A 23,590-nucleotide genomic window follows, 5' to 3' on the forward strand; every position below is an offset into this window, starting at 1 on the left:
CAGTTATGTCGTAGCTAATTTCAATGAATTTTGAGTAGAGTTTATTATTTCTGAGGCTCAATATTAACATTTCTTTTTTTTTTCCCAGAAGTGAGTTGCATTTGTTTCTCCTTAGTGAGTATTTTGTTTGTTTACTTTTTCCAGAGAATTGAAAGGTATTAGCGTGCTATTGTATTATGCTCCGTGTTCTTATTCTTAATGGTAAATGAAACTAGTTTGTATCTTATTCCCCTTCCACCTTCTCTTTCTGTGTACAACTGATAGAAATCTGAGTTACAAGTTTTCTTCCTTGGTACATGTGACTCAAGACCTGCCCCCTGCCCTGCACCGCCCTCACCCCCAAATTTTCAATTTTTTTTCCCTCTTTATTGCTGTTCATAATTTTTTAATCCTGTTGTATTTCTGTGCTTGGTCCAGTGGTTTAACAATACTATCTAAGATGTGGTGATCCATTCCAACCTACACAGAAAATGAGAAAGGCCTTTCCAAGATGAGGTGATAATCCTGCTGTACTTAATGACTTTCTCTCGATATAAAATAAAATTTAAAAAAAAAGAATAATTATTATTATACTACAACCTACATTGTGCTTTCTCAGGCAAGAAATTGCAGTCACTGCATCACAGAATAAGTGTTTCCCTTTCAAAGAGTTTTGAAAACCTTGCAACACAATGTCACAAGCTGTAATAATGCCAAGAAAGTATGTCAAAGACAATAAGCCTATAATATGAATCTTTCCTATTAATTGTTCAGAAAAAGAATGAAAAATAAGATCATGAGCTAAGACTGTCACTGTTCTTTATGTTAGAACCAGAAGGTGGAAATTACAGTAATTTCACTATTATAAGCTGCACCATTTTGGCTTAAATTTTGGTCTCAACCTGGAAGTGCGGCTTATAATCAGGTGTGGCTTATACATGGACAAAAAAGGAAAAGTTGCTGTTTTAGTTTGGAGGACAGGTGTCTGCTGAGAAAGGCAGGAGCTTCTCTTTGAAATGGAGAATGTAAACCCCTCCCTCCAAATTATTATAATTTTGAAATCAAGGGGCTTTCAGGGAAAGATACGGGAATTAGGAATAACAGTTCTTTTCTAGGGAAATTAAAATAGAAATACAGTACTACAAAGAAACAAACTCCAAACCCTGACAAAGTCAGAGTACAACCTGACACCCCGTCAGGCAGGGTGTTGGCAGCAGTCCCATTAAATGGTGGCTGCATCCTCCTGCAGTGACAGATGTGGCTCAGTTGGAGCAGTGCTCCTGTACAAGGTGCAGTTTCCCTCCGGAGGTCCAGTGGTGATGTGGAGAAATCCGATTTTCCTCTGGAGTCCAGTGGAGAAAGGGGCTCCCTTAGTGTCCCAAAACCTCTGTTTTTATCTTGGTAAGAAATGTTGGGCTCTTCCGCCTGGCTGGAGCAGCTTCCAATGGGATGCAGTAATTTTATCAGTCCCACAGTGGGACTCAATGGCCATGAGCAGAAAATGACTGGCTGGAGGAAGGATGGAGTGTGAAAAGATAAAGAACAATGCCCTGCCTGGTTTCAATGGACGGCCCATTAGCAGAACATCTCCTGTTGAGATAAGGATCACTGCCCCCACCCTCAACAGATGGTGATAGAACAGATACCTTTTATCACACTCTGTATTGTAACCCCAGACAGTTGCCGACACCCGGAAGTGTGGTTTATAATCAGGTGAGGCTTATAATAATGAAATTACTGTAGTTTGGGTCTGGAACTAGGGATTGGTTCATGCAGTCCAAATGTGCCATTTCCGCATGGGACTAGTGAAGTTTTAGGGAAACACTCAAGTCTAGAAGCCACCTTGTTTAGCTGACTCTTTACTGCAGGCTTGTCTCAAGGTGTCATCTGTCCATGTTAAACACACTCCACTTGTGAGACACATTTTCTCTGTGTTAGCCATAGTTATTTATTCACAGTTTTTGGTCAAAAGGAGAGGAGGGATCTCCCAGATTTTTCTCCTTTTATTCTCCCACTGTCATTCCTCTAGCAGGGATCTGCTGAGTTGTGCAGGGCTGTTTCCAAAGGCCCATGTGGACCTTGCTGGAATTCTTCCTTTCAGTTACGAGTAGGGATAGGAACTTTGCACTGTAATTCAGGCCTCTCACAGGGTTAATTAACTGTGTTGAAGTTTTTTTTTGTTCTGTTGGCTGCTTTCCAGAAGGTCTTGGAAAATACAGCAGTTTTGCCAGTGTTGGTATGGTCACCAGTAACAAGACTTGGTGACATGTGGTTCTTCTTTCCCAGTGTGAATACTTTTCAGGATGCCCTATCAATTAGAAAAGCTTTTTCTGGCTGAAAAATATTGGGTTTTTTCTTATTACAGGAGAGTTAAAAGAAAAAATACTGCATATGTACAATTTTTCATCTCCAAGATTATTCCTGGTTGACCTTATCTTACCTTTTAATAAATATTTGAGATGTGTTTCTATCCTCTTAATTTTCCAAACTGCATGTGAATCCAGTGAGGTGTGCCTCACAAGATGACTTCCTTGAGTTGCAGCAGCATGAGGTATCCCATTGAAATCCAATTTGTGGTTCCAGGCAATTGTTTTGTTACACTAATTTTATTCACCTGGCATCTTTTTCATGCCATCACCTAGGATGCAGCAGCAAATTAGTATCAGAAGAAATCCTTTTTTCTTCTTCCAAATTAAACTATTAATATTTAACTACTCAAATTGCTATTAATTTTTAACATATTATTTGAATGATCTCTTTCAGTGGCATTGGAGTGCTTGTGACTCTTATGCATAAGGATCCTGCTTCTGTTGCTGCAAGATGGAGATGAGATGGAGGGCTCCTAGCTGACATCCATCCCATCTGTATGCATGGGAGCTTATGGCAGGAGATTTCCTACAGGGAATTTATCACCGTGATGCTGCAGGCTCTGTCTGTGTTCAGGTTTTCTGAGGAATAGTTGAAACTAAAAGCTTCATGGTCCTCTATGGGAAAAGTTACTAAATTACTCTAATGCTAATTTAGTGCTGATTTCAGCACTTGTGCAGTGTAGTTCAGGGGTCTGATGGAAAAACATATTCTTCTTTCATTGTGACAGTATTTGCTGTTACTCACAGACATTTGTCATATGTCAAAGGAGTGACACATGAAACACCAGTTGTTAATGATTGTAATTGGGTTTGAGGCCCCAAATGGAAGATGTTAAAAAGACCGAAATTACAGTCTATCAGAATTATGTGCAAACCATACTTGTACCACTTTCCTCCCTTCCCCCAGCTATGAGACAGGAGCAGGCAGGGCACCCAGGAATCTTGTCTTTTCTTCTACGAATAGGGGTGTACTTGAAATAGCAGAGACACAAAATGCCTTTGCAGGGGTTAGGCACAATATCCAGAACAGGAATGTTGTTTGATGTGTGAAGTATGTCTTCTTTTTTCTCTCTGGTGACAAATGACAAGACCTGAGGGAATGGCCTGAAGTTTTGTCAGGGGAGGTTTAAGTTGGATGTTCAAAAAAGAGGTTGGTTGGGCACTGGAACAGACTCCCTAGAGAAATGGTCAGAGCACCAAGCCTGGCAGAGTTCAGGAAGCATTTGGAGAACACTCTCAAGCATACAGTGTGATTCTTGGAAATGGTCCTGTGCAGGGCCAGGTGTTGGACTTTGATGATCCTTGTGGATCCCTTCTGATACAGCACGTTCTGTGATTATGTGTTTAATTAATTTGATCTTTTCATTTCTTTAAGTTCTGTGAAGGGTAATGTCTGGGCATGTACCTCCTGACAGTTTCCTCCAAATAATTTCACAGTGATTGTCTGTTTGATGATTAAACTGTAGCAGTAAGTTTGCATCTATCATTTTCCTAATGATAGGAAATTCCTGGGCTTCTATCAGATTTGTTTTAGCTATTCCTTGTTTATGATTATCAGCAACCCTTTTCAAATTGTCACTTGATTATTTTATAGTGCTTATACATGCAAGCTAGCCCTGAAATGTCAGTGGTGCTCCAACATGCCATAATGTTAACCTGATGTTAACTGTAATGTTTACCTGCCACCCAACAGTAAGGCATGTCAAGTTTCTCTTAGATTCCCATCTTTTGTTTAAATGGTCCAAATATTCCAAATCCAGTCTTTTCCCCATTCTTGTCTGTTGGTCAACAATTTCACTATATTAGATGAGTTTTTCACTGATGTAACAGCTTTCTGACCATTTCTTTACAAAAATATCTCAGTCACCAAGTCATTTAGTCAGTTCATGAGGGAGAGGGGTGGAATTCAGATTGTGCCAGATGTTCTCACCCCTAGATTGTGCTTTCTCCTTTGAGCATGTTCTATAGGAAGACCTGTGCTCAGTTTAGCTGACAGAATCATTGCTCCCTTTTCTGAACTGGAATGCTCTATGTAATGCTGCTTTTCTTTCCTCAGCTACATGCTGGAATTGAATTTTAAGCAGTACATTGTCATGTGGTACATATAGATACATGTGTTTGGTGGAGGTTGTTCTTTGAGAACATGAAACATGAACATTGTTCTTTCCGAATTCACCTTACTTGATTCTCATTTCTTATATTCTCTCTTATTTGACTTAAGTCAAATTTTCTGGAGAAGCATTCTAATTCTCCTTTTAATGCTTCCTTTGTGATTTGTGGTCATTTAGCCCAGTTTCTCCCCTGTCCTATCCTAGCAGAGAGATTTTGGATAGCAGTCTCTGAGTCAGTAACAAAGAGAAGGGAGCCTTGAAGTCAATGTGACTTCATGCCCTGGGGGCTCCTGTTCTGAATCTCCAGCATGTTTCTGCAATGCTTTCGGTGGTACTTGATGGTTTCAGATACTTGATCTTACTGCCTCTTTATCCCCACAATTATGTTTTAAGTGTCTTGGGGAAAATATTCCTTTCTCGCCTCATCATCAGTTCTCTTGTAAAATCCTGTAATGAATTCCCTTTTTTTGTTGTACTGTGGTTATCCTTTGGTAAGTTATTTGTGAAAACCTGTACAATGTATGGTATATAGATTCTGTTTGATCCATCTTTTGTCCTACCAACAGGATCTTCAAACTGTCCACTGTTTTGCTGATGTAAGAGGGTATAGTTGCAGCCAAAGGAGCTCAGGCTGTGGTCTTGTCAGATCTTATAAGACAAGTATGGCCTATTGTGATCACTATTGTGGTAGAATATCTCCAGGGAAAGATATAGATGCCCTATGAAATGATGATGCACTAGTTTCTATTTCTGCTTTCAAATAAAAATTGATTCTCTGAGCTGAGAGTATATATGTGATGCTGAATTTGCACATCTTGAGGGGTAAAGCAATTTGATCATTTCATTCCATGCTGAAGCTCCACAGTATTTTTGTGAGGCTAAAGGAGTTAACTGAAGACTGTACACAAGAGTGACATAAAGAACTAGCTTTACTTGTTTCGATATTTCCTGTTTTTAAATTTTTTTTAAGTGTTGAGAACCCATTTGTCCTCATTAAATCCATTGGGGGAATTTAAATTTTCAGCACTCTGAGAGAATAAACTATTTCGTAATTGAGATGCTTAATACCTAAAATTGATTTTTTCAACATCCGTTTTTGAGAATGTCACTCATCACTCACTGGCTTTCTTGCAGTAGTTACAACCACAGATATTTTTTGTGACATTCATGTATTTTCCTTTAACATGATGATATTTACCGAGGGAAATAGCTGAGTCACCCTCCTGGAGGCATTTAAAAGAAGGGAAGATGTGGCACCTGGGAATATGGTTTAGTGGTGGGTTTGGCAGTGCTGGGTTGATGGATGGACTCAGTGATTTTAGGGGTTTTTTCCAGCCTAAATGACTGTATGATTTGACATTCCCTGTTTACTTTCAGTAAGAAGCAAGATTACATCTTTCCTCTGTTAAAAGTTTAAAATTTACTGGGATTTATCATTTAGGCAGCATTTGCTTATTTAAAAAGTAGAACATAAAACATAAAAGAAAACCCAATGGCTCAATTATGTCTAACTTCATAACCAGAAAATCAGGGGGAGTGTGCTAAGTATTTTTGATTTTCATATCACCTGTTACACACGCTCCAGCACTCTTAAAGCATTTTCTTTGCATCTCTGATGGGTGCAGAGGATCAATACATGACCTGTCCTCATTATGTTTGAACTCTGCTACAGAACCCTACATGTGATTTTGTGTGTTCCTGTGACAGGAGACTGACACATCTGTCATAAGTGTGAGTTCATTTAGAAACAATTCCACCTTACTGTGTTGCAGTAGCACTAAGATAATTTTGTGCTTGTTTGAAATGGGCTGTGTTGCTTTTTGAAATTCTTTTTAGTATGGAAGTTAAAGCACTGTGGAGAGCTGGAAACAAAGCTCTACAGAACTTTTATCACTAATATAAGTTCGTGAAGCCATGATGAAATGTTGGCTAGAAATTGCCTCCAAAAGCCTATTACATTCTTTTGGTATTACTGATTTTGAGATTTTTGCAGAGTAAAGCTTTTAGATATTGTTGAACTGAAAATACCTGAAAGATGAGATTCTGATATCAACTTGATAGAGGTATGCAGCTTTCACAATTTTATGGATAAAAAGCAGCCTGTCCTGTTACATTGCTATATAAATAAAATGAAACATATTGCTTGGGGGTTTTTTTCCTGACCCAGTGCAAGTACTTAGACCATACTCAGCCTTTTACAACAAAGAAACAAAATAAAACTGTATCTTAAGATTTGGTAACAAGCATCTCTCCTGAAAACAGTAAATTAGGCAGCAGCAATTGCTAGAACAGGTCTCAGTTACTTCAGATACTGTCATCATGTGTGATTTCTTTATTTTCCTGAGTGAATGTCATATGATTTAGAGAAACAGAGAACTTGATAGAACTGGTGGGTTCTTGTCTCTATTGATGCCATGCTGCAGTCTTGTTGGATCTACAGAGCTTCTTTCTTTCAGCGTGGTACATCACATGTAATTCAAGGCTTTATTTGCTTTCTGTATGAAATTTACCTAATTTGTAATTATGTCAAGAAAAGCAATAGCTACATAGAGAAATTTGGAATAATTAGTGGTTTATAAATACACAAATCAGTATATGTAATCAAGGTGCCTCAGGAAAGTCCAGTGCCTTGATGCTTAACCAGTTTATGAAAAAGCAAGGGATTGTCTTAGAAGTTTAACATCCCACAGTAACAATCAAGATGATCATACTTCTTAGAAAGTTCCAATTAAAAGCCACTGTTCTGCTTTATAATCCAGGCAGGATGACTTGTGTGAAGTAATGTGTGTGAGGGAGAGCTTAGGACAGAATCCCAGCACATGGACCTGTGTTCTGACTGAGCATTGCACCTCAAGGTCTTACTGTGTCTTTTATGAAATCTGGAATTTCTTTGGGATTCCCTAGGGAAATAAATAAGTGAATAAGAGACTGACATGCAGAATAGCTTATTTCATATCTCTACAAGTAACAATGTGTAAACTGGTTATTCTGGTATATAAATCTGGTAAGGAGAAACTGTTTTAAGATATTTTTGTACTTGCAGATGAGGATATATCTATTTGCTTTTCAACACATTTCTCAAGTATACAGTATTACATTTTTGTTGATTTTGTAAATAATTTCTTGTTCCTCTGAGGCTTTGTCTTAATAATTGATATCCCTTAGTCTTAAAAATGGGTTTATATTGGAGGAATAGGTTGTATACTTCAGCCTGCGCAAGAATTTTGAGAGATTAGTTCTGAGCTGTAGGACCAGAAATGAAGCTCCTCTGCATTCTATTACCTTTAATTTAGGGGTTACTCAGGACCTGTAAGGTAGTCAATGTGCAATCCTTACTAAATTTTAGGTCTGAAAAGTCATGTGGTGTTTGTGGAGTTCACTCCTGCAGACTCGGAGTGGTTGCATATGCCAGCTCTTTGCTCAGTGGAAATCTGTACTTCCAGAAGAGCTCATTCCTTTGATGGTAGCACTTTGTCATAAAAAGCTTGCACAAGATTTTTTTTTAACAATGAAATATGGTTTCTTCCTTATGGAATTTTTTGTTTCCATCTCTAAATATGCAATTTTCAGATCTTCAAACTCTTGTAATGAAAGTTTTGTGTAGATCCTGTCTGAATTGAATTCTATGCCTGTCTCCACAATCGTGCTCAAAGTTTGCTGGCAGATTTGAGAATTAAAGAGCAACATTGCTAATGACATGAATAATCTGGCTTTCAAAAATAAGTCCACAAAACTGCAGCAGAGTATGCAGTTGAGTATGGCATGTAGATTGCCATTTTGTTATCAGTCTCTGATAAGGATCTGTTTTGAAATTTCTGTGTATATCAATATTACTAATATTTCACTATTATATAGGGCATAAAAATTCAATGTAAGACTATCCTTTATACTGTGACTCTTCACAAAATTAATCTATTTGGTAATTTTAATATTGTGTACTAATTTGACATGTCTACTCAATTTAAATGCTCTTCAAAAGAGTAGGGAAATAGTATTTAAGTATAAAGGTAAAGCAACCATGTACACTTTAGTGATTCTTGAATTTTCAGACATTCGATCTAGTTTGTTCTATGTTGCTTTTCTTTAATCTTGGTGAGCTTCTGATCGGGGTAAAATGTGTCTAAATCTAAAACACAGTTTTTCAAGATTTCACTTCTCTGGCTTTTCCACTTCTTGCTTTGATTTCTTGTTTTCTTTTTTATGATTGTATTCAGAAAACAATAAAATCAAATGTTTCTCTTCCCACTTCCTTACAAAACACTATATAGGCTTTTAAGGTATAAGTGCAAATATTTTATAGTGTGCTAGCAAGAGATCAATTCCTTTTTTCTTCTCTTGCAGAAAACAAATGCAATGTTCCTGTTAGCAAGACTACCTATTATTCGTCTTGATTTAGTAAAAAAATATTTTTTTTTATTGCAACAATTCAGAATTTCTTCGCTGCTCACTGAACTCATCTCATGGAAATTCAATTGGGTACTATTGGCAGTTGTTTTTATAAAGTAATGAAGCAGAACAGTGGATCAGAGTATAAAGCACCTTTCCCTTGGGGGGAAAAAAAAGATATGTACATATACAAATGCTCTAAATTAGCCATTCCCATTCAGAGAAGCGATACTGAAAATGTCAGCTCACTGCTCAGCTGTGGTAAAAGCTGAGCAGAATAGTGAGATCCTTTGGGAAATTGAGAACAATATGATAAATATTATTACAGTACTGTATAAATACATGATGTTCTGGCGTCTTGAATCCTGTGTGTGCTTCTGGTCTGCCCATCTCACCAACTGAGGGGACCACATGGAGAACTTCAGTGCAAGAGGGGACGTGGTAGAACAGAACTCCTTCAGGTTGTAGAAGAAGTTTGATTCAAAGAGGCAACTGCAGGCATATTTGGAATTTTATATTCAAATTAAATCTTCATGTTTCTTCCTAATTACCCAAGAATAGCATGTGTCTACTCTTTTAGAATGTAGTCTAAATAATTTCATGTTTAACACCAGAAGATGTTTGTTGGGTCATAAATTACACAGGCATTTTGGTTTCTTATTAAAAGAATGGCAAATGGGATACTTCTGCCAGCATTTTGTATGTTTAAGTACTCATAAGGATAGAGTTGCAGAAGGAAACAGTGGGGCTTTTCTGTTCTACACCCTGTTTCTTCTTAATATTTCCTTGTGGAAATGGTCAGGGTGAGCTTCGATGGTGAAGTTGGGGATGGGTATAGATAAAATTGTTTCTTTGATTTTCATGAGTAAAAAAATACATTTGATTTTGTTTTTTTCCCCCAGAGTTTTCTGAATTCACAATTAGCTATTATAATTCACCAACTTACCCTCTATCTACAATGTAATTTCTTGTTTGATGTATGCATCTTGTTCCTAATTGTCCTGGTTTCCTGTGGAAGATTCTTCCTGTGTGTTCAGAATAAAGCTTCCTTTTATTCAATCTGTTTAAAAGCTATCCCTTTTGTTTCAGCACAACTTCTTATGAGCTGAAATCCTGATTCCACTAAGTCCACAATCCTTCCTAAATTCAATTTTTATAATCTATCATTTTTAAAGCCTTGGTTATTACATAGCCATCTGAATGCAACAAAGTGTTGTGGTTTTTTAGAAGTATTTTGAGAGATGGCTTTCTCCCTTTCTGAGTTTTCAAAGACCATTGCTTAATGTCTGCCAGATAATTAATTTTACATTAGGCCATGCACTCTTATACAAATGGTATCTGTATTAATAAAAAATGGTGGCATCCAATGACCTTGCTGTTCTGTGAGTTGTCTCTCTAAGTCTCTTGGTCTATAGAAATGTTTGCTGCATTTGTGGTTCTGCACCCCACAAGCTGGGTGTTATCTCAACAATGCAGAGAACAACTTAGATTTCTTTTCAATGCTATACAAACATGAACAAATAGATAGTCAGAATCTTTGCACAGTGTATTCCAAAGAGGAATGTTTTATTATTGAAGTATGAAGACTTTGAGGAAGTAATGAAAGAAAATCCTTACAATAAGAAAATAGTTTCCATCTTGTAAGTAAGTTTAGACTGGGGCCTTTTGTAATAAGAAGTGAAAGTAGACATAGTGAAAGACCCTAAAATGAAATGTGTCCTGAAATTCCATGCCAGTGTCTGTCTTTTATCCAAGAACATCTTTATTTAAAGAAAATAAAGATAAAAATCTTGGCATTCTTGCTTAAAAATAATTCCTGTGTTAAGTGTACCTTGTAGTAATTATAGGTTTGAAATCCTTTATGGGCTTTTGCACAAGGGAAAGCTATCCTGATTTTATGACTCTTGACCAAGAGGTTCTTAGCTTCACTATGTGTTTTTGCTATATGTTTTCCATGTAGGGTTCTAATTTTCAATTAAATATTTTAGACAAAGTATGAAAAATACAAATGCTAGAGCTATTCATTGCATGCACAGGAAAAAAAAAATAAATAAAAAGAGTGAGAGAAAGCTGAAGTTGTCTAGATCATGCCTTTATAGCCCATACAAATCCACTAAATGTTAATAGTGTTGTGTCATGCAACATGGGAGAGGCATCTTATAAATTCTGTAATACTTCTGGAAAATGCATTTTAAAAAATGTACAAACAGAATATAAGCAAAGGTGATATTCCCCTAAAACAATGAATAGAAAATTATTTTATTGATAAGATCTCTTTTGTAAGAATGTGGGTATTTCTAATACCCAAAACTTCAAAAGTATAGAACTATGTTATTTTTTGACTGATGCTTCTGATGTTAATTGTCAGAGGTGCCTAGAGTGTTTCACAAACAATACATTTCATGTACATATGAAGGGAGATAATTCGCATTTTCCTGTAATTGTTTATATGTTTAGATATGTGTGCATTTACTTTCATAAATACATGGCAAATCCTTTTTTGTACGTTGCATGTGTTCTGAGTTAATTTTTTGTGGTTGTTTTTACTTGCAAACAGTTTTGCAGTGTCATGTGGGTGGCTTTATGCAGATGTATTACCTCAGGCAGCCAAAATCTTTGCCTGGCACCTTTCCTTCTGCCCCCAGTGTTTTTCCTCCTGCATTCTTCTAGTTCAGTTTAGTCCAGAACAGAAGGTATTTTTGAAGTACCACATAACAAAAGTATTTCTGTGATTCCTTCACAGAGATTAGTCTGGAAAAGTTGTGGTAAAAAGGATTTGACAGAAATATGAGCACATGAAGGCTGCTGACTTTTTTGCCCTCATTTGAATATTTCAATTTATACTTCACACTGATCAGCCATTGACAACTGGAATGATAACTCATTTGAGGTGTACAGGATCTGCTACAACCTGATCTGGGTTAACTTCCTTAACCTTAAATAGATACTTGTGTTTAGAAGACAGCTGACAGCTAAGTTAAAATTTAAGCGAGTTGTTTCACAACTGAAAGGCGGTGTGGTTGAATGATCTCCTACTGCTGAATGTGGAGCTGATACAGCTGTTAGAGAGCCTTGACCTTTCACAGCAAGTCTTCTTTGGGCACTTGTGTTCCTGCCTCAGGCGTTACTCATTGGCTGTATTTACACATGTGCATGGTAGATGTTGGTGTGCTGGGCTCTTTGCTTCATTGGGGTCCATCTCCTCAAGCACGTGCAGGGGGACACAGAGTGGTCACAGCTGTCTTGGCAGCCTGGTCATTGTGCTTATTTCAGCAATTCCTTACTCATTTCATGTCCTCATGTCTTCCAAGGGAAATGGTTGTACTGTCACTGGAGAACTGCTGTGTGTGCTCTAGGATCAGTGTGCTCTGACCAACCTGGTTTTTGGTGCAGGCAGGTTTTCTACTGTCTGTAGGATGCATTGGGGCTTATAACAGGGTGTGCGACTAACCAGCTACTTGGAACTATTTTGTGGTGGGCTAACTTCACTTTTTATGCAATTGTTATCTCTCTAAGGCCATGTAGTATTGAAATTAATTCTGTCACTGTCAAGATACACTTTGATTAGGCTGCTTCTGAACAGAGTGGAGGTAACCATAATACTTGTCTTTTACAACTGTGCATGTGCTCTGTAAAATTACCCACATATAAACATTAGAAAACATTAAATTTACATGTGTATTCTTCTGGCCTTAGCAGTAGTGGTGGGTAGGAAATAGGGCCGGGAGAGCTGAAACATCAGAGATGATGTATCCTCCCATCCCTCATCTCTGCTTGCAGGAAGAATAAATAAAGTGGAAAGGAAATGAGCAGTGGACATTTGATTCTTCCTTTTTTCTTCCTTTTTTTTTCCTTTTTTTTTCAATAGAAGATTGATATCCTTTAATTTTCTGTAAAATCTTCAGTATTTGAGGATTTCAGAAGAATAATAAATACTACGGAAAAAGCAGAATCTTGGATTATCCTTGCTTTATGGGCGTGGGGGGTGAAGGCTCAATAAACTAACTGATCTTGTGGCTTTACCATAAAACATGAAACAGATGCAACAACAATCCTGAGTAACAGAAATGCTGATGTTGAAGTCAGTTTGCAGAGATTTCATAAATAAATTGTCTGTAAGGAAAGAATGGTGCTGCTGCTGTAACTGTCCCTCAACAGTGTTAGCTGTTCTTGAAATAAACATTAATAATTTAGGTGAATGATAGTTGGGTCAAGGAATTCTGTCCTCAGTTAGCCTGTTCTTTTCATCTTTTCATCTCTGATCATGAGCTCATTTTGTGTATGTTATATAGCAAATGCAAGTCAGAGAGATAGATGACTTCAGACAGACTTAATGGTGACAGTTTCGTTTCTGAGCATGGCAATACATTTTGGTACATGTACATTTATGTGTGGATAAAAAATTAAAAGTTGCTTTTGTTTTTGTTTGCTCAAGTCTCTTTCTTGTGCTCCTCACAAGGGAAATAGTCAAAATAAGACAACTTTGGGCTTTTTGTCTTGGCTCTGCCCTCTTTGGTGCTTTGGAATGATGCTGTTTGTTACTCCTTTCACTCGCTGTGCATGGTCCTTCTCTGCCAATTTTGTTGCTGTCTTGTCAGTATTTACCATAATGTTAAAGCAAAAGCAGGCTCTGTCTGATAAGCTTGAATGGGGATTTTTGGAAAGCAATGTGTGTATGAAAGCAGTTCTTTACAAATTAGTCACAATCTCCTTTGAGTTTAAGCAGAGCATGAGCCCACTTTCCATGCTCCCTTCCCGTTGTGAGCACGTAAGTGTTACAAAGGATGAGCTCCTGTGAGGGCACATAAACCCCAGAAAAACTTATTATTGAGAGATTCTTAAGGATTTTTCATCTGGATGAAAAGATTTTTGTACCTTGGCAGGAAATCAATGCTTTCTCATTCTTATTAGGCGTGTAGCAACATCAGCTATAGACATCCCTACACCAGGGAAAACTTCATTTAAAGTTCCCATCATTGCAGCCATATTGCTGCTAAGAAATCTTGGGATTCCATGCTGATGTGGTTCCCTTAGTCACCCTTGTGCTAGGAGCATCAGGATATTTCATGATGGGCAGGTTCCCATGTTCAGATTTGTTGCTGGCTCCTTAATTTATGTCAGCTTTGAAAAAACTGACCTCTGTTTACAAAGTATTACTGTGGGATAGCAGCTCTGTCAGTGCTAAATCTTTTGATATTTCCAGCATCTGTACATCTGTAGAAATGCAAAATAGTGATTTACCTTGTCAGAGTCCTAGAACAACACAACAGACTTATCCTCTCCTGTGTATTTTGGCAAAACACATCTGGTGGCACTGGGAAATCTTTATATATCCTTGAAGTGCTGAGAAGGTAATAGACTAATTTTGGCCATTATTTGAGTAGGAATGTTCTTGTGTACACACATGGGCTTATCACAAAGGCATTCTCATTATAGTTTGAATACTAACAAAAGTATTCAAAGGAGAGCTAATGACAATTAAAAGTAGGAAGAGGAGGGAGGGATTATGGAGAGGGTGTCTCTTTTAAAAGAAAGCATAATTCAGCTTCAGCTGCTGTAAAACACCTCCTTGGAGGATAGCTGCTCAGCAGCCTGAGCACCATGAGACCAAAGCAGCAAAGAATCAGCCTGTGGTACAGTTTCCTTAAAGATGAAGGAGAGAACAGGCAACTCTTCAAGAAACTGAAGTAAATTACTAAGCAGAGCTAGGGACCAACATAAACTAACAAGTATAAATTCAAGTCTGAGTTTATCAGCTGAAGCCAGGCACATATGAGAGTGTGTTTCTTGCTAAAAGCAAAGAGTGAGAGGCTGATATATTGCATTGATGCTATTTAGAGAAAATAGTTCCAATCCATATCATTTTGCTGTCAAATGTATTTGAAAAATGGAAAACATGTTGGATATATGTTCTGCAAATAGTTATCAACAGTGTTCCAGAAGTATTTGGTTTAGTGGATTCCTCAGAATTAACATTCAAGTCTTACATGTGTCTTGAATTATCTTGAAATTGGCTGGTCTGTACTGTGACAGAGCAGGAGCATTGCAGAGGTTAATTGTAGCCTGTTGAAGCCTGTGGTGCTGCTGTTCTCAATGGAGAGACTCTTCCAAAGGGCTTCGTTTAGTCTGCAAAAATGAGTATTTTGCTCGTGCTTTAGAGGCACTGCCTCTCTGTGATCCATAGAAGGCTACACTTAGTCTGTAGTCCTTTGAATACTCTGATGCACTGGTAAAAAACTTAAGCAAATCCTTGTTCCAGGAAAGCATAGCTTTTACCTCTCAGCATATAGATATCAACCTGATGATTGCAGTTGCATAAATTAAATAAAGACTACAAAGAAGGGTTCCAAATTCTGATTTTTTATTATGTCAGTTATCTGTTGTGTGGCTTTAAGAAAATTCATTGCTTTCTTTTGATTCCAATGAAAAAAACTGTAAAGGCACCAGTGCAAAAGTGTAAAATATTCAGGCTTTCTTTGTGCAATCCTATATGAGGGAAGCTCCTTGTAATTGTGGGAAGAAGCGGAAAGCTTTGGGGTCAGGTAGCTCATCACCTCTAACTGGTGCTTTACAAGAACAAAAAGGCAGCAGGAGAGTGAAGTGCAGGAGCTGTGGCAAATCTGGCTCAGGGCAGCAGTTGGAGTTGCTGGATGAAAGCAAAATATGGCCTGTTTGTCTGGGAGCCTCTTTGAGGCTCAGTGGTATGATTGGTGCTCTAAAATGCGAAATGTTACTATGTGCTATTAGAGAAAGAGTCAGTTCAACATGAGCTAGAGCAATTAGTTGTGACAGCTGAACTGTGTAGTGAAAGGGTGGGCTGGTAGGGCCCCTCTTGTGTTAGCTTGTATTTGGGATCATTTGCTGTTGGGGATGGACAGTGGTGTAAACGTTAATCTTCACTGCATTTATTTTTCCCTGATAATCTTCTTCATAGCTTTTTGTCACAGCCATAGTTTGGCCCCTCACCAATTTTTTTTTTCTGTTTTTAAATCTAAATAATCTACTGTTGCCATGCATATATTGGGTTTCTGAACTAAGCAAGGCCATAGCTGACTCCCATACCAAGACCCCAGCACGCAGCCATTGCAACATTCTGGTTATCCCACTTGGTTTTCAAATGCCACATAAGCTCACTGAAAAGCTCACTGGATCTTGTAAATCTTTTTTTCCTTTTCCCCCTCCCCACTTAGAGCATGATGAGTGTGGCAGTGGGCAGCACAACTGTGATGAGAATGCAATCTGCACTAACACCATCAGGGGACACAGCTGCACCTGCAAACCTGGGTACGTGGGCAACGGGACCATCTGCCGAGGTAAGTCTGTTATTGTAGAGACACCATAAACTTGTCAGGCTTCATTAATATTTGCTGACAGTCAGCTGCATTCTGGTAACTTAGGATGGCTGGATTTTGCAATGATTTGTTTTAAGATGTTTTTTGGCAAATGGACATGATAGAAATTGATTTGTGCATGAATTCTTAGGAGAAAGGAAATATTTTTGGAATGCAAGGAGAAAAGAACTTTATATTTTCTGCAATTAGTACTGTTATTTGAACTAGTATAATTCAGCTTTTGAGTGGTGTGCATATTTTATAAAATGTGGATGGTATGTGCTGTCACCTTATTTTACGTTTTAATGAGATACACTTTAAATTAGGATAATTGTATTTTATACTAGCAACATGTGGTTGTTATTTGACTACTTGCATCAGAATCATAACTTTTTTAACATATAAATCTTTAAATGTGTATTTTGAAGATATCTCAGTTTTGTAAAGAAGAAATAATGATAGCCAACCATGCTTTCTGTGAAGTATTTGTTTATGGCATGTCATTTATTTAGGATTGGTTTTATGTTTTTCTTTTGGAAGACAAAGAGTAGCAAATATCTCATATAACTACAAAGGAGGGTTGGATTCGTGAGAGTTCTTTCTTGAAGTACTACCAAGTTGTAACTCATGCATTTATAAATTATATTTGTCTCATAAAAAACTATTTTTTGTCTTTTCTGTGTGTTTATACTTCCTAAGTAGAATTACAGTAATAAAAAACTAAATTTTAGGGTTTTTTTGTAAATTACAACAGTTGAAACTGAGGAATGTGCTGGATAAAATTATCCATACAATTTGGGGCACAGTAGGTTGAATATTAATTTTTCAGACTCTTGTGAATTGGTCAAACAATTCCTTAAAGGACAGTGAGCTTTGATGTCATTCCTGTTTCAAGCTGAAGTCCTTCACCAAGATTATCCTGTCAGCTACTGAATTAGCAACCATCAGATTGGTTTTGATATGACTTTTATCTGGGGGTTTCCACAAATGCCAGAGTATCTCTGCACTTAAAACTAAAATGATTTGTTAAGAATTGAATAAAGAATAGAAAAGTTTACTGGAAGTGTTGGGCAGGTAAAATCTTGGCCTGTCTATATTTAAGACCAACAGGTGATACCAGGGAGAAACTCACTGCAATATATTTTTGGTCTTTGATCACAGTAAATATGAATTGCAGTACAGACAACCTGAGTTTCAGAAAGTCTGAGTACTGAACAGCCTGACTGTAATATTTTCTTTATATTATTATTACATTAATTATATTAATTAAATTTATTTTAAACTGGGAGGTTTGGATTAGTTAATATAATCTATGTTTTCACACTGGTTTTCTTCATTTGCATACCTTTAATGTGCCAAAAACTCAAAGTGAAACCCTATTGCATATTTATTAATCTAGTAATGTTGTAGTAATGAAATGGCACTAGAGAAATGTGATGGTGTTGTTACTCTTAAAGTTCTATTGAAACCCATGCTACTACAATATATATTTTCATATATAGAAATAGTGCATATTGTATATTTCACAATTATAAGCCGCACCATTTTACTAAAATTTTGGTCCAAACCCGAAGTGCGGCTTATAATCAGGTGGGGCTTATATATGGACAAAGAAGGAAAAGTTGCTGTTTTAGTTTGGAGGACAGGTGTCTGCTGAGAAAGGCAGGAGCCTCTCTTTGAAATGGAGAATGTAAACCCCCTCCCTCCAAATCATTATAATTTTGAAATCAAGGGGCTTTCAGGCAAAGATATGGGAATTAGGAATAACAGTTCTTTTCTAGGGAAATTAAAATAGAAATACAGTACTACAAAGAAACAAACTCCAAACCCTGACAAAGTCAGAGTACAACCTGACACCCCGTCAGGCAAGGTGTTGGTAGCAGTCCCATTAAATGGTGGCTGCATCCTCCTGCAGTGACAGATGTGGCTCAGTTGGAGCAGTGCTCCTGTACAAGGTGCAGTTTCCCTCCGGAGGTCCAGTGGTGATGTGGAGAAATCCGGTTTTCCTCTGGAGTCCAGTGGAGAAAGGGGCTCCCTTAGTGTCCCAAAACCTCTGTTTTTATCTTGGTAAGAAATGTTGGGCTCTTCCCCCTGGCTGGAGCAACTTCCAATGGGATGCAGTAATTTTATCAGTCCCACAGTGGGGCTCAATGGCCATGAGCAGAAAATGACTGGCTGGAGGAAGGATGGGTTGTGAAAAGATAAAGAACAATGCCCTGCCTGGTTTCAATGGATGGCCCATTAGCAGAATATCTCCCGTGGAGATAAGGATCACTGCCCCCACCCTCAACAGATGGTGATAGAATAGATACCTTTTATCACATCCTATATTGTAATTTGTGGTTTATAATCAGGTGGGGCTGAAATTACTTTATATATTTAGTATTTGTTGATTTCCCCTTACAGGTGTAGCTATAGTTGCGTTTTTGAGATGCATATGCATGGAAATACAAGGAAATATGTTCTTATATTCTAACTAGGAAGCATAAATTGGAAGGAAAATTGGAGATTATAGAAAGGGCTTTACAATCTAATAATTATTGAAGTCACTAAGAAGAAGAATAATTCCACTGCATGGAATAGTCATTACTGCTAACAAGGTAATATTAGAATAATCTATATTTTAGTAAATTATAAAACACACACTATAAAGTACTGGTTTAATTTTCTGAGCCAGTGGTTCCGTGGTTACATGAGGTTTTCACAAGTTTGGATGCTAACTGAAGAAATGTTCCCATTGTAGCAGAAACACCACTTCTGCCTCTTTTTTGCCAAGTTCAACAGTGATATGTCATCAGTTACCTGCCACAGCATTTCCTTGCACAAATCCTGGGGCTGGCACAAAGAAAGAGGTGTGAGCATGTCAGGACAGCTATAAACTGCTGTTGGCTTGTAGTATTTTAGGGCTTTATCTTCAGGCAATACAGATTGGAAAAACATAGATAAAAGTCAAGGTGATATGTTTGCTGTAATACCATGTGAAGATAAGATTTTTCTATTCTCCTTGATCCATCTGCAAGTGCTTTATAAATGATTAAATGTTATAGATGTGTACACACACAAAACAGTGGTCCCAACTACTACTGAAATAATATATCTCTGTGGTTCAGTAGGAAATCTTATTAATATTGTTCAGCAAAACCATAAACAGAAAAAATGATGATTTTTATGATGAGAGAAAAGGACTGGCTTTGTGCATAATTCTGCATTCCATTTCAGTAATGTATTTTAGCAGTGTTATAAAAAATAAAATCAGAGTAATGATCCTCTTTGGCTTTAGTGAATAACACATTGATAGTCTTTATAAAAGACCCAGGATACTGTTATTTTTGTTTTAGAAAAGAAAACATAGGTAGTTGAATCAAATTGTATTGTGGACTACTGGCAAATACAACTCAATTTCTCTGACAGGAATTTGTATTGTTTGCAATTTCTATGAAAAGCATGGGGAAAAAAAATGAACAGAAATAATATGGACATGAATATAATGACTGCTGGGAATTTATGAAAAATAGCTAAACAAAACCCAAATACTGAAAAGAAAACAGAATATTAAAAAAACCCAAACCCCTGTATAATCAGGCTGTCACACAGCTTAACTAGCAAAAGATCTTGTGCATAAGGAATTGCATTACTGTGAATGTGGTACACTGGGCTATGCAATTAAAGATGGAATTGTCTCAAAGATGTGGAATGGTCATGGAGAAAGGCAGTTTAGAAAGGGCATAGACCAAGACCTGAAGGTGCTCCAGCATTAAAAGAGATACTGCCATAGTATGAGTGACACAAAAAATGTAAAGAGAAGTGGAGACAAATGCAATAAAAACTGTACAAACACATATTTATGTATATAGAGTGAGACAATAAACTAGTGACAAATAAGATTTCCTTTGGATACTCTCAATATCACTGTAAGAAGCAAATTTAGCATCTCAGGCAGACACTGAAATTTGGATAACAGATGAGATCAGAATGCATCTGAGGTGAGCTGAAATGATAAGGCGGGACAACTCTGTGCCATCACCATTAGTAAACTGGACAGAACAATGGATGCAGAAGCAGGTAGATTGTGTATTAGGATCTCTTCAGAAAATGGTGAGTAAACCAGAGACATCCATTCTGGAAGAAATGACAACATCAAAAGCAGAGGACAGAAGTATAACTACTTGAACAGAGAGAGATTCTGAATCTACAGATTTGTTAATGCTCTTTTCTATGAAGGAAACTTTGGAAAAATAAAAATAAGTAAGAGTGATTTGGGACATAGAAAATGTTATAGGTGGATAGTGGAAGACATGTCATGCCCTTTTACTTGAATTTTCTAAATGAATTATGGAATTCATAGGTGAGGGTAGAATAAGGACAGTTGGAACAATTTCACTAAACTTCAGGGTGGGATGTAATAGTGCAACATTAAGGCTGAACTTCAAGTGGAGGGGAAAGGTGATAAAAATTGGTTTAGCAACCGAGTGCTCTAGTTAAAAAAAGTTGTGGTGGGCAAATGGTGTCTACTTGGTACAGCATGGTACTTTGAAGTGTGCCTGTCAGGATGGACCTCGTGGGAAATCAGTAGTGGGAGGAAAGAAGTTTCAGTTTCCTAGGACAGTTTCAGTTTCCTAGGACAAGCAGGTTTATGAATAACCCATCACCCATAGACAGATAGTGTGTGTGAACACAAAACACTGTCATCTATAAAATGAGTAAAACTCACTGTCATGGCTTCAGCTGAAGAACCAGGGGTAGTGAATACAGATATAAATACCATTTTTAGACCTCAGAGGCTCTTGGTCTGTTTTATGTTGCAGAGTTTCTGTGTGTAATCTTGACAGGGCTTGAATCTGGGAGTTGGAAAATATTTTGGGGGAAAATGTCTTTCTCTGCTTTTTGTCTTGATAAGTTCCAGTTCCAGTTCTGCTTGGCAACCCTGCACTACATACTGTGGAAGTGACATGTTGAAGTAATATGTGCATTTGTTTAAAACATAAAAGACTTTGTGCCTCACAGTCTCCTGCCTCAGTGAGAAGGGAGGCAGAGAACACTTGCTGTGGTGTGTGCAGTCCTACAGCTTAGCAGAGTTTGTTATTGAGCTTGTGCCCTGCAGCCAAACAAAAGAACCAAGGAAGGATCATAGGGTTTCTTAATATAATTGATAGCATTTGGGATTAAATGCCTTAAATAAACCCCCACCCATCATATTTTACCAGGAACAATGTGCAAGTTGCCATCTAGGTTTTGTTGCAATTAGATGTTTTCTTTTGTACAAGGAGATTTAGATGTAGTATACAAACCTTGTCCTAACTCTTGTTATTTTGTTGCAAATGTTTGCTTTAAAACATAAATTCTGCCCACTGACATCCTTCTATATTATCAGAAAGATAGAAGTGGCCTTGAACATATTCGGATGCTAAACAGCAGCAATTCTTCAGAAACATGGACGAGGTGTGTTTGCTAATCTTTCTCGTGCAGCTTTGTTTTGGAGAATGAACAGAAATCTAGCACTTAATCAAGTGCAAATACTGTTCACTGTACTTTCATATTTTACATGTACAATCTGTCTAACAGGTATATTTAGTGTGCTATTAACATCTCATTTAGTGGTTTCTACTGAGGTGTAGATTTATTGGAATGATTAAATGAGGTGGATTTAGTTACAATCATACACTGTAAAGCAAATGTGTGCAATATGACTGATGACTGGGCAGAAAAACATCAGGTATTGTGAAATAAAAATCAAAACATTGTTTATTCTAATTGATATTTAGGTTATATAATGGCTTGTTTCTGTCAGGACATAGACTACAATTATTTTTCCCTGTTACATTTTTCTGCAGCATCACACAGAAAACACTTAAGGGATTACAACTCAATATATAGTGGAGTCTTAAAGACTAGAGCTATTATTTCTGAGTGATTCAATTCTGGTGTAATGTGGAAGTCTGGTTTCTTAATTGCATGGTGGATCCTTATGTATTTTTGCTTTGGGATGTGTATTTAGGACTGGGCTTGTTACTGGTGGGTTACTGGTCACTTCAGGAATAAATTATTTGGGCCCTTATATAAAAAGCAACCAGATTTTCAACAATAACTCTTATTTTTTATATGGTAGTGGGGATAATAATAGGGAGTCTTTATTTATAATACATCTAGAATGTTTCCTGACAACAAGAGTACATCTCAGGCTTAACAATTGCTTCTGTTTGATGTCAGTCAGTAAGTTGGCCTCTTTTACATTGTTTTAATCACAAATTATAATTGGGTGGACATGTTGCTTTAGCCAATGGCCCTCTGAGAGCTGTCCTGCATGTCTGTTCTCTTTGTTTCAAAGCGAGTGTTTTTGTATTTCTTTGTCTGAAATATATTTAGTAATCTGAAAGAAGCGTCCATGAAAGAAGTTGTAAATACATAGGCAGTATAGTGATGGTGTAGTAAACAGATGATTATAGATAAAATAATTTTTATGTGCTACAGAATTTCTCCTGATATGAAAAATACTCAAGAGTATTTTTAGTGAGAGCTAAAGAAGGAAAAAAAATTCTCTTTGGTTATTTCTGTACTGAATCATCTGCTTTTTTGTGTCCCTTTTACACTAACATCAGCAAAGCTAAGGTAGATTAACTTTAAATGTCTGCAATGGGAGACAGTCAGACATGCTAATATCTTGATATTAAAGCTTATCAGATCACTCTAAGGTAACTAACTGCCACTTAGGTTTATGTTTTTTGCATGCATGTGTCTGTTGGGAGTGGAGTTGAAAGCCTTTATGAAGCATTGCAGTGAGTTATGATTAACATGTAGGCCAAGATGGAAAGAAACAAATATGATTTTCCTGTAGCCTTAGAATTTTTTGTGACCTTATTACGGCTTTAATTGCTGTTCTGCTGTAATATTCATATGTCTCATGAAAAAATAAGTGAGTTTTGACTCATGTTGAGATTTTTGTCTTCATTCTTCAATCTTGAGATTTGTGTACTTTTTTCTAGCTAATATATAGTGAACAAATCACTGCAAAAGCAGGCAGGTGCTTTCAAGTGCATTTTGGTGCCACATGGCTCATGAGGAAAATGCCATGGCAAGTGTAAGACACTGGGATAGTTGCACTTTTTGGGTCAGATATTCTAGATATAATTGATTGAATAATTTTAAACCAGTATGTGTTTGTACAGCAGTGCAATTAGAATTATTATTATTTTTTTTTCATTCTAAAACTAGCACGGCTGGACACAGACTCAAGACAGTATTAATTGAAACCACTAAATTTTCTGTTGTCCTAAATCTAGTGTAGTAATAAAAATGAAAGTTTGAAATTTTAATACAAAAATCTTTGTATTTTTGTTCATTATTAGATATTTATCAAATGTGGTACAGTCATTGTAATGGCTATGTTTGTGTTTGGATTTTGAGTTATATAAACTCA

The 23,590-nt window shown here is 37.1% G+C and overlaps 1 protein-coding gene across 3 annotated transcripts in view; it reads left to right on the top strand.

The window, feature by feature from the left end:
• Positions 1 to 23,590, top strand: part of NELL1 (neural EGFL like 1) — a 300,890-nt gene that overhangs the window by 158,783 nt on the left and 118,517 nt on the right. For all 3 annotated transcript variants that reach the window (XM_033062507.2, XM_033062508.2, XM_033062509.2), the window contains exon 14: positions 16,036 to 16,158. In XM_033062507.2, coding sequence (XP_032918398.1) covers positions 16,036 to 16,158 — 123 coding nt within the window. The remainder of the gene's footprint in view (positions 1 to 16,035; positions 16,159 to 23,590) is intronic.

This window comes from Catharus ustulatus, chromosome 6 (assembly GCF_009819885.2).
Source record: "Catharus ustulatus isolate bCatUst1 chromosome 6, bCatUst1.pri.v2, whole genome shotgun sequence".
Classification (NCBI taxonomy): Eukaryota; Metazoa; Chordata; class Aves; order Passeriformes; family Turdidae; genus Catharus; species Catharus ustulatus.